This window comes from Emys orbicularis, chromosome 6 (genome assembly GCF_028017835.1).
Source record: "Emys orbicularis isolate rEmyOrb1 chromosome 6, rEmyOrb1.hap1, whole genome shotgun sequence".
NCBI lineage: Eukaryota > Metazoa > Chordata > Testudines > Emydidae > Emys > Emys orbicularis.
Window position 1 is genome coordinate 93,323,247 of NC_088688.1, and position 12,631 is coordinate 93,335,877.

The window sequence follows — 12,631 nt, forward strand, 5'->3', positions numbered from 1 at the left end:
GACTTCACCGGCGCGAGTTGGCACTCGAGGCCATGTCGATATCGACGGCACCGTCTTAGCAGCACAGCCAGTAGCCAGCTCAGTGGCGTTATTGGAGCACGTGGGGAGTGCCGGTCATAGCGTTGACCCCTGCATACCGCTCATCTGCCGCCGCCTTGGAACAACAGCTAGAGGAGACTGCACTCACCCCTAAGCCTCCCTCCGCCACGGGGAAAGATGCCTCCCCTGGCAGTATAGTCATCATCTTCATCTGCAGACGAGGCGGTTGCGGGACCCTCGAGGGCCAGCCTGCCAGATGATTTTAAGAACACCAGGCCCCGCTTCAAAGGGTGTCTGAGAACTTGGGCCTAGAGGTGGAGGAAATGGCTGAACAGGTGGACACCTTGTTTAATGTCCTGTAAGCCTCTACCCCAGCCCATGTTGCACTACCAGTTTATGATGGTGTCCTCAAGATTGCCACGGCCGCTGGCAAACTCCCTCATCCATCCCTCCCACCTTGAAAAGAACTGAAAAGAAATATTTTGTCCTGGCCAAAGGGTTTGAGTACCCTTACAGCAACCCTGCTCTGGGCTCGCCGGTGGTCTCTGCAGCCAATGAAAAGGATAAGCAAGAACATACCAGCTCGACCCCCAAATATAAAGAGGCCAAAAGATTGGACCTGTTTGGGAGGAAAATTTATTCAGCTGCCAGCCTGCAATTCCGGGTAGTGAACCATCAGGCCCTCCTAGGAAGATAAAATTTTAACTTATTGGACTCTCTCTGTAAGTTCAAGGAGTCCCTACCGCAGGACTTGGCCCAGGAATTCAGCACCCTGGTGGAGGAGGAGACCACAGCGGCTCGGTGCTTCCTCCAAATGGCATGGGACATGGCTGACTCGGTGGCTAGCGTGGTCGAATCAGCAGTGGTTATGAGGTGCAGCTCTTGGCTTCAGACTGCTGGCCTCTCCCAAGAGATGCAGACCTTGATCCAAGATGCAGACCTCCCATTCGATGGGATCGGTCTTTTTTCAGAGCAAAAGGATGCAAGGCTGCATAGGTTGAAAGACACTTGGGCTACCCTTCGCTCATTGGGCATGCATATGCCGCAGTCTGCAAGAAAGCAGTTCCAGCCACCCCTGCCACATAGGCCTTGGAAATCTCGTCCTGGGTCTACAAGGAGAAGAGACAGAGATGTTAGTTTCAGCTGCCGCCCTCCTCCCGCTCACCTGCGCAGCCTGGCCCAGCAAAGCATCCTGGGGCCAGAAGCGCTTATTTTGAGGGTGCGCTCGAGAGCAATGCCCCAGTCACCTCCCAGGATCCCCACCCCGTTCTTTCCTCAACCGTCTTCGTCCGTACCGTACAGAGTAGTCATGGGTCACCTCGGACCATTGGGTACTGGAGATAGTGTCTCAAGGCTACACCCTGCAGTTTTCGGCCACCCCTCCCTCCTACCATCTCTCTTTTTTGTCCCTCTTTAGGGACACTTCTCACGAGCAAGAGGTCGAGAATCTCCTACACATGGGGGTGGTGGAGGAGGTCCCTCTGGACATGACAGGAAAGGGATTCTATTCCCATTATTTCCTAATCCCAAAAGCAAAAGGGAGCCTCAGACCCATTTTGGACCTGTGACGCCTCAACAAGTGTCTCAAGAACTTGAAGTTTCCGATGGTCTCCCTGGCCTCCATCATCACTTCCCTGGATTGGGGAGACTAATATTCCGCCCTCGACTTGAAGGACGCTTATTTCCATATTCCAAGGTCACACATGTTTCCTCCATTTCATAGTGGGCGAACGCCATTTCCAATTTATGGTGCTGCCCTTTGGCCTCTCATTGGCTCCAAGGGTCTTCACAAAATGTATGGCGCCACTGGCCGCTTACCTGAGATGTCAAGGGGTCCAGGTCTTCACGTATTTCAATGACTGGCTCATCAAGGGCAGGTCTTGGGAACAAATACAGAGGAGCCTCGATCTGGTGCGTTCCACCGGCCGCGATCTGAGTCTGTTGATAAATGATCAAAAATCCATCTTAAGGCCAGTCCAATGAATAGAGTTCATCAGGGCAGTTCTCAACTCCACGCGAGCCAGAACCTTCCTTCCAAAGGTTCGTTTTCAGGCCATGTCAGACCTGATCTGCCATGTGAAGAGCCACCCACTCACCATGGCTCACACTTGCCTGCGGTTGTTTGGCCACATGGCTGCCTGTACATATGTGGTCAGTCATGCCCAGTTCCACCTCTGGCCTCTGCAAGCGTGGCTGGCATCAGTTTACATCCCCAACAGACACAATTTAGACTTGGTAGTCAGGGTGCCGGATCACATCCTGTCATTCTTGGAGTGGTGGTTGAACCCTGAGTCGGTGTTGGAGGGAGTTCCCTTCGTGGCCCTTCATATCAATGTCAGGTTCAGATGGCCTGCCAGGCTTTCTTGCCCCACCTGAGGGGCAAGGTGGTGCAGGTCCTCACGGACAATACCGCACAATGTATTACATCAATAGGCAGGGCAGCACCAGGTCATTAGCCCTTTGCCAAGAAGCTCTCAGCCCGAGACCAGAAATGTGCTAGCAGATTGCCTCAGCAAGACCCTTTTATCTCGCCACGAGTGGTCACTCCACACGGAGGCGGCCAGTATGATCTTCCAAAAGTGGGGAACTCCCCAGGTGGATTTGTTTGCGTCCCATCAGAACAGGAAATGCCACGTGTTCTGTTCACTCCAGGTGATGAATGGGGGTTCCCTGTCAGATGCTTTCCTGCTCCCATGGTTGGGGGCCCTGACGTACGCCTTCCCGCCAGTGCCGTTGATCCACAGAGTCCTCATGAAGACCAAACAGGACAGGGTGAAGGTTATCTTGATAGCCCCCAAGTAGCCTCGCCAGCACTGGTTCGGCACGCTGTTGGACCTTTTGGTAGCTGCCCCGCTGCAGCTCCCTCTCTGGCCAGACCTGCTGTCCCAGGACCACGGCAGTCTGCACCCAAACCTGGAGGCATGGTACTTTTTGGCATGGCTACTGCATGACTGAATGCAGAAGAGTGGGAATGCTCGACGCGGGTGCAACAGGTCTTGCTAGGTATCAGAAAGCCCTCCACCAGAGTGACTTACCTGGCCAAGTGGAAAAGATTCATGTGCTGGGCTTCGGAACGATGCATCCGGGCTGAGCAGGCCTCGGTGCAGGTGATCCTGGATTATCTCCTGCATCTCAAACTTCAGGGCTTGTCCCTGTCATCGATCAGGGTCCACCTGTCCGCTATTTTGGCCTTCCACCCTCTGTTCCAAGGCAGGTCGGTCTTCGCTCATGACGTGACGGCCCAGTTCTTGAAAGATTTGGAGCGTCTATACCTTCATGTCCAGGACCCTGTTCCTCCCTGCAATTTGAATCTCGTGCTGTCGAGGCTCATGAGGCCTCCCTTCAAACCTCTGGCTTCCTGCTGTCCTCTCCTTCTCTCCTAGAAGGTTTTGTTCCTTGTGGCAGTTAAGTCTGCCCGCAGGGTGTCTGAGATCAGGACACTTACTTCAGAACCGCCCTATACCATATTCTACAAAGATAAGGTCCAGTTGTGGCCCTGCCCAAGGTAGTTTCCCAGTTTCATACCAGTCAGGACATAGACTTACTGGTCTTCTTTCCAAAGCCCCATAAATCCGAAGAAGAATGCAGGTTACACACCGTGGATGTCAGGAGGGTGCTGGCTTTCTATATCGACAGGACAAGGCCGTTTTGCAAGTCAACGCAGCTGTTCGTTGCGGTGGCAGACAGGATGAAAGGTCGCCCAGTGTCTGCCCAGTATTTCATCCTGGATCACAGCCTGCATCTGATACTGCTATGAGCTGGCAAATTTGCCTCCACTGGCAATAGTCAAGGCGCACTCATGGCTCAGGTGCCGATCCAAGAGATTTGTAGAGCTGATACCTGGTTGTCTGTCTGTCCACATATTCACGTCCCCCTATGTGCTTACTCAGCAGGCCTGGGACGATGCTGGCTTCGGCAGAGCAGTGCTGCAAGCTGCAAGACTATGAACTCCGAACCCACCTCCATTGGCACTGCTTGTGAATCACCTAGAATGGAATCGACATGAGCAAGCACTCAAAGAAAAAAAAATGGTTGCCTACCTTTTCGTAACTGTTGTTCTTTTAGATGTTTTCCTCATGTCCATTCAATTACCCACCCTCCTGCCCCTCTGTCGGAGTTGCCGGCAAGAAGGAACTGAGAGAGCGTAGGGTCGGCAGCGCCTGATATACCGACACATGGGTGCGGCACTCAAGGGGGTGCCACTGCTGACCCTCTGGTTACCGCTAAGGCAAAAATCTCCGACAGCGCACGTGGGCACGCTCACACCTACAATGGAATGGTCATGAGCAACACATCTCAAAGAACAACAGTTACAAAAAGGTAGGTAACCGTTTTTTCCTCAAATGAAGCACATCCAGGCTGGAAATCTGTTGTTCTACACAGGAAAAATTCAGACCACAGTGGAAGTTAACACCTTTCCCATTCATAGATTCTAGGACTGGAAGGGACCTCGAGAGGTCATCGAGTCCAGTCCCCTGCCCGCATGGCAGGACCAAATACTGTCTAGACCATCCCTGATAGACATTTATCTAACCTACTCTTAAATATCTCCAGAGATGGAGATTCCACAACCTCCCTAGGCAATTTATTCCAGTGTTTAACCACCCTGACAGTTAGGAACTTTTTCCTAATGTCCAACTTAAACCTCCCTTGCTGCAGTTTAAGCCCATTGCTTCTTGTTCTATCCTTAGAGGCTAATGTGAACAAGTTTTCTCCCTCCTCCTTATGACACTCTTTTAGATACCTGAAAACTGCTATCATGTCCCCTCTCAGTCTTCTCTTTTCCAAACTAAACAAACCCAATTCTTTCAGCCTTCCTTCATAGGTCATGTTCTCTAGACCTTTAATCGTTCTTGTTGCTCTTCTCTGGACTCTCTCCAATTTCTCCACATCTTTCTTGAATGCGGTGCCCAGAACTGGACACAATACTCCAGTTGATTACATTCCGTGGAGGACATTCAGGTTTACCTTGTTTCCGTTTCCCTCTAGTTGCAAAACTTCCGACTAAGCTCCACAAAGACAAAGTGTCCATATAAATCCAAACAGATTTGGTTGAGTTACAAACTGTTCAAAATCACCATTTCCCATCTGTGTTTTTCTCACAACAGCTTGTTCCTTGCTTGGAGTAAAAATCCTGAACATCCCAACACTGTGTGCACTGCCTTACTTCATTATGCCACAAATAGTGCACTTCTTGACAGGACACAGTCAACACAGATCCTCCCCCTGCAAACCAGGAGACTCTGAATTGAAGTCTCACTTCTTTTACTGACTAGTGTTAATAGTTCTGTGTCCTTTGCAACCCTTATTCTTGAGCAAGGCCTTCTACCCCACTGAGGAGTTATACAGGCTGGAAATATAACCCAACTCTCAGCCATTTAGCCAGGCTACTTTAGAAGGAATCTGTCAAATCTAAACACTCAACTATACAGTGTTTCAAATGGACCTACTCATGAATTTGTAATCCACTATTTGAGTTTGTTACCCATCTTCTAGTGGTTGGTGCACAATGGAGAACAATCTATTTCTGCTGCCAGCTACTATAGTTAATCCTTTCACTTTAGTGGCAGAGGTGCCATAGTGTTGAATATCCAGAAGTCAAATCCTGCTGATGACAGGGAGGTTATTACATTTGCACATAACAGAATTCATTTGCTTTTTTAAAAAATCCTAGCAAATTACATACCATTCTTTCAATGTAGTTTTTTTGTATGATTTCAAAGGCCTGAACATTAGGAAATGGAAAAATTAAGATTGTCCATGCAATGTTAATTCTACCTCCTTGTTTGTATACATTATGATATAGGCTTTAATTACAGGATCACATACTATTTTTTTCCCACAGACTCTGCCTCATTCAATGCACAAGATGGTTGGTGTTCAGAGAATGAATCTAGAGTGTGCAGTGAGTGAGGCTGTTGTTTGTAGGAACCCCTGCTTTATTTGTTGCAGAAGTTGGAAGGTGTGTGGTGTATGAGACGGGATTGCAGGAAGAGAAAGGATTGTCTCATAGCTAAGGGAGTTAAATACCATCCTGGAGAATTGGATTCTATCTCAGACTCTGCCATAGAGTTCCTATGTGATGCGCAGCAACTACCTTAAACCATACTTTTCACATATGACCATTAATTGTGTGTTCCTCGTATTCAGGTTGCTCAGTTTTAGACACCTGGAGCCTGTTTTCAGAAGAGCTGAGTGCTCACAATTGCAGTTGAATTCACCCAGAGCATTTGAGGCTCAATCTCTCTTGCAGAAAGGTTGTATGGTCTGAAGGAATGAGCTGAGCATAGGGTTGGGCATCAGTAAATTCCTGAGTTTGAATCCTGGCTCTGACACTGATTTACTGTGGAGCATGTCACTTTGTGTTTCTGTTTCTCTATCTGTAAGATGCTTACTCAGCTACTTCATGGGGTGTTCAAATGATTAATTAGTTAATATCTGCACAGTCCTTTAAATATAAAAATGCTAAGGACTCTGAAAAATCAGGCCTAAGGTGTCTCAGTTTAGGCAACCGATCATTAAGGTACCCAGAATTAGTTGATATTTTTGTATGTACTGTAATTGTAGCCATGTCAGTCACAGGATATTCATTAAGTTCAGAATATACCTGAAGAAGAGCTTTGTGTGGCTCAAAAACTTGTGTCTCTCACCAGCAGATATTACCTAACCCAATAAAAGATATTACATCACCCACCTTGATATTTTGACCTTAATCTCCCTGCCTCGGTCTCTGTCTGAGAAAGCCCTCACTCTTTAATGTACGTTAGGCCCAGATCGTATAGTGATGAGCCATAGAAAAGTTAATGAGGCAAGTATTAATTCCATATTGCAGGGTTTGGATATGGTACAGTAAATAAGGTAAGGGGACCACATATTGAATGATAAGTATTAAGAGAAATATTGAACAACTTCCTTGTTCAGTGAACACAGTTCAGCTAGACCAACCAGCTGGCCAGTCGGAACATAGTTTTAGTGAATCAGTGTCCCCAGCCAGATTTAAATTTGAATTAATTCCTGAGAGGAAGAGAGCAACCACAGAATCTAGTTGAAAAGAACTTTTATATATTGAGATTTTTGTGAGATGGAGAAATCCTATTGAAGGATAGAGCAACTGAAATGGACAGAATCATACTGTGTAACAGTGGACTTTTGAGGAGTTGAATAAAAGGGATAATTTTGTCTAATTTTGTTTCCAATATTTTTTAGGTACAAGCCTATGCAGAAAGTGGATGGAGTTGCAGATGGTTTCACAGGAAGTGGTCAGCAGACAGGCACATCTGTTGAGCAAACTGTAATTGCCCAAAGTCAACATCATCAACAGTTTTTGGGTATGTGAGGGTACATTATACTGGTGTACAAATAAAAATAAACATCTGGCATCACCATGAATGCCAAGTCATACCGTTACCACAATTCTCTCTAGACTTACGGTGTCCCATTAAAGCTGTCATTCATATTGGGGCACCCAGAAGCTAAGTTCCCACTAAGCTGCACAGCTGCCTATTAAGCCCCGCGCAGAGGCTCGGGGCTGCAGCGGGGAGAGGCGCCTCTCTCCCACCACGGACCTGCTCTGGACTTGCTGTGGCCGGGGGAGAGGCGCTCCGGCCCCAACCCAGCCCCGGCACGGACCTGCCATGGCCAGGGGAGAGGTGCCTCTCCCACCCCCCCAGCCCAGGTGCTGCTGCGGGGAAAGAGAGCTGGGGGGGATTCCTCTCTCCCCGACGTAGCCCCCAGGCAGCCTGCACCCCAAACCCCTCATCCCCAGCCGGAGCCCTCCTGCCTCCCCCCCTCTGCACCCCAACCCTCTGCCCCAGCCCTGAGCCCCTCATCCCCAGCCCCACCCCGGAGCCCTCACCCCCCCCACCCCACGCCCCAATCCTCTGCCCCAGCACTGAGCCCCCCCTCCCACACGCCGAACCCCTCGGCCCCACCCCCACCACATGAATTTTGTTATGTGCACCAATATGGAGGTGATGGTGCACATAACAAAATTCATTCCACATATGCGTGGGAAAAATTAGAGGGAACACTGCCCAGAAGTTATATACAGAAACTATATGCTACATCTTGAAGCTTATGCAACGTTTCACATACCTCATGTATGTATAGAAGAAAAGTTGTGCAAAATCTATATTTGCACTATACTTGTAAACATATACTGCAACACAATTTACTGTATATATTGTGTGCCAAATTGACAAAGTCAGACTTAAAACTGATGCCTTAATATTTGTGCTCACACCCATTGTATGCTTCACTCCTGAATGTGTGTGTAAAATGGGGTTACATTCAAGCTTTGCAATTGCAATGTAGCCATTACTATTTGGAAAAATGGCCATGTATGCTATATTTTTAAATGATATAATCTATACTATTGTTGACTGAAAGGACCAAAATTTGAAAACTTGTGGTCCAAGGTCTACATGCACAAAAATGTGCAATTTGTGCATATATCAGTTCATGAAGCATTTACCATAGGTGAACATATAAATCAGACATATGCACACAGCAGTGGTAATTTAATAACTATTTGCATATATAACCACCTGATTTGAACATGCCATTACATAATTGCACACTTAGTGTTAGGCTCATAAACTGGGATTTTTAAAAGCACTCATCATTGGCCTAACTTGGCTCCCATTGACTTCAGTGGGAGCATATTTAGGCCAGTGGTAAGTGTTTTTGAAACTTCCACCCATAACTGGTCTCACACTTTTTTTTTTTTTAATGCAATATACTGAAAGTACACATTAGGTATGCATTAAAGTCCATTAAATTCCAAATATAAACACTGAATACTCTGACAAATGTGCTACTGAATGTACTAAAACTGCTCAATAGTGCAAAATAAAACCTAGTCAATGTGAATATGCTATAAACTCACATATTGTACTTTATTCTGTGATTTACTGAAAATATCTTGTAGACTGAATACCTTAGTGTTTGCCTTTGATGTGCAGACATGTAGGATATACATAACTTCATTTTAGCATGTTACATATCCTACAGTATAATATATCTTCTACTTAAAAAAAAAATAGTTTGTTTAAAATTTTGTGTTGATAATTTTTTATTGCTATTTATAAAAATAAGGAAGTCTTTGTTCTTCGGGTACTATGACCTTTTAGAATTTATTTCTTTGTATCGTTCTTAAATGTTTGCCTAATTAAACTGTAATTGGCACCATCCACAATAGCTTTCTTCCATTATGTTGTCATGGAAACAGATGCATCTCGAGTACTTCCAGAGTTTGGAGAAGTTGAAATATCTTCTTTGCCAGATGGTACTACGTTTGAGGATATCAAATCACTGCAGAGTCTTTATAGAGAGCACTGTGAGGTAAGAAGGATGTATTTCATATACACTGTTTTACCTTTGATTCTTTCACTAGAAGTCAAACACTCTCAATGCAATATGACAATACAAAACATATTATAGATAGCCTGAGAGTGTCTAACTTGTCTAAAAAGCAGTTTGTTTATTCAGTTCTAATGGAAATTTTACAATAAGATTTTTCTGGAGTCTCTCGTTTTGTAAGAAGAGCCAATATTAGTATATTTTATAGAATGTTGAGAATGAAAATTAGTGTCAGTTTTTAAAAAGTTTGTTCTTGACCTTTTTTCGATTAGAGAAATTAGATTTCAGATTTTGCATACAATATTTTGGTTTTGCTGTGGGAGTATAAATCTAATTAAATTAATCATTTCTATTTTTTACATTAAGAAACAAATATTTTTTTCAAGTATTGCAAAAACAAGTTTCCTGAGATGAGTGCTTTAAGCCACATTTCATCTGGAATATTTCTGTGGCTATTACAACTATTTCAAATAATGATGTGAAATGGAAAAGATGTATGAACCTTCAGTGCAGAAGTAGTCGTGGCAAATTTACCTTGTCTCCCTTGATTTTTTAGCTATTTTAAAAGTTTTGCTTATGTGAATTCATCAAATATGTTTGTTTAGGGTAGACCTTCTCTTTTTTGCCTCATATTCACTTATACTTCGATTAGTGTATCTCTCTGCACATACTGGATATATAATCTGATCATTGGTTAGATTAGAAACATGCATTTCACCACTATTCCACCTAATTAGGCAAAATATAGCCAGTATATAAATGTTGTCATAACATACCCTGCTAACGAAAATTTAGGTAGAAGACTACCTGCACTTGCTTTATTATTTTTTTTCAGGCAATATTGGATGTTGTAGTGAATCTTCAGTTTAGCCTGATAGAAAAATTGTGGCAAACGTTCTGGCGCTATTCTCCCTCCACTCAAGCTGATGGCACTGCTATTAGTGAACCGAGGTCAGTAAATGTCTCTTTTATTGGTTATTATCGTCATCTAATTGCAGATGTCAAATCAAAAAGAAGTATAGTTTTACATACTAACTGGAAACCTAACATGCTATCATTAATTTACCAGGTTAAATTAATGCTGTCTAAAATGTTTGTCCACGCTAACTAGTGTTTACCACAAATTACTTTTTTGAAATGATTGTATATGTATATCTACCATTTTGTTTGGTTTGGATGACTACGGTAGAGGTATCTTTTCATAACGTTGTATTCAATCTTTTTGAGATAAAAGGACCATTCTTATCATACCTCTGCATAAGTTATGTGCTGTAGCAGAAATTTGAAGGCCATTTTTCAATCTCATGTGACACAAGGTGCAGCAGTGCTGTTGGGTGTGGTTCAGACATCTATAATGTTTTATTAAATAAAATATTTTAAAGTCCATTGTTTTTCTATCTTCATGTATATGCATTTTCATTTATTCATTTGATACATTTGTTCACACCAGCAATCTGAGTGAAATAGAAAGTCGACTTCCGAAAGCAAAGCTGATTACTCTGTGCAAAAATGAGACTATTCTGAAATGGATGTGTAACTGTGACCATGTGATGTACCAGGCTTTGGTGGAGATTCTCATTCCTGACGTCCTTAGACCTATTCCTAGTAAGTTGAACACAGATGACGTCTTGTAAGGATTTTTTTTTTTGTCTGGTGATCTTATGCCTACAATACCTCCCAGGAAACCTTTGGGAGTGATTTTGAAGGCTACAGGAGCAGTATATGTGGTCACTCTTAGTTTTATAGTGTAGAAAGGTAGTAGTAGGTGTATGCATTGTATTTAAAGAAAAAGGGATTGGTGATTTCACCACATTTATAAGAGGATAGAAACAGGCTTCCAGAAGTTTTCAGGATACATTTTCCTAAAAAAATATGCTTTTGTCATTGTATATTATTTATTTTGTTATACTTTAGTATCAAAAACGTTGTTCCTTTGTACTCTAGTCTACATGATAGACTCCAACACACTATGGGTCTGAGCCAAAGTCCACTGATATCAGTCAGTGTTTCCAGTTACTTCAGTAGGCTTTGGGTTAGGCTTTATATTAGCCTTTGAATAGCTAATAAAAATTATGTATATGCTGTATGCTTTCGTTTCTGGACAACTAAACAGTTGTTGTTGATCAGAGGGTTACTAAAGTCAGTAGGTTATGAATTTTAATGTTACATTTTACTATTAAAATAGTGTAATGCAAAGTCAAACATTTTTAGCCTTATTCGTTTTTCCAGGCTATCACATTTTTTGTTCTATGTCCGACATGATAGACTCAGTGACTGATTGTAGTATAATACTTTGGCCAGCCAACCATTATCAAATTGTTTTACTCAGGAGTACAGTTTTCTTTACAAAGCTAAAATTATTGGAATTCATAATTGCTCAGGCAGTGCATTTTATGACTGCTTTTGACAGAAAACTAATTCACCTTGGTTTTCAGCAAAGTTGAATTCCTTTATAAAGTATGCATTATGTCATGCTAAATGTTATGAATATATTTTCCATTAACAATAATAATTAATGATACTGTACAGATAAAGCTACATATGCATTGTGTTCGCTTCATGAACCAAACAGTAGTCATTTCATAGTTAAATTGGATTAATATTTAAAGGAGATGGTGCCTCCAGATAGCCTTGTAACTAACAAAGCTATTTTCTGCTAGTGTCAGTACAACTGCTACTAATGATTCCAGTTACAGACAGGTCAGAAAAAAATTACACCTACACCTTTGTAAGAACATGCTACTGACCTTCACTTATTAATGAAACAGAATGGAACTTTACTATATACAGTACAGTACATTACTTGTGGTACAAGAAATTTTAGCTTTGTGAATCTAAAAGTCCAAATGCCAACTATATACTAAGACAATTTTTTCCCTAAGTTTTATAGTTAAAAAGGCAAAGAGTAAGATATTGGTGGATTGCAGTTGTATTTTACCCTTTTATTAATGAAGTAGAAAAGAGAAGAAGAAATGTTGAATGATTATCCTTTTTAAATACAGAGATTAAATAAGCAACCTTCGCCTACAAACTTAAACTAATTGGCTTTGACCTATGTTTATGGTAGAGTTTATTTTTCTGTTTAATGTGAATAGGTGGAATCTTATTTTTAAGAGAATTCAGTCCAGCTCAAACAAATATATAAAAAAAAAATTCAATTACAGTTCATAAATTGAATTGAGGTTTGAATGAAGGAGAAAAGAGCTATTAAAATAGTCTTCCATTCCATCCA

General features: G+C 43.0%; 1 protein-coding gene across 1 annotated transcript in view; it reads left to right on the forward strand.

Annotated features, from left to right (window-relative positions):
* The window catches only part of RFX3 (regulatory factor X3), a 218,501-nt gene that overhangs the window by 190,170 nt on the left and 15,700 nt on the right, over positions 1–12,631 (forward strand). Inside the window, exons 8-11 of the mRNA XM_065406095.1 lie at positions 7,246–7,367; positions 9,269–9,381; positions 10,235–10,350; positions 10,850–11,004. Of these exons, the coding sequence (XP_065262167.1) occupies positions 7,246–7,367; positions 9,269–9,381; positions 10,235–10,350; positions 10,850–11,004 (506 nt within the window). The remainder of the gene's footprint in view (positions 1–7,245; positions 7,368–9,268; positions 9,382–10,234; positions 10,351–10,849; positions 11,005–12,631) is intronic.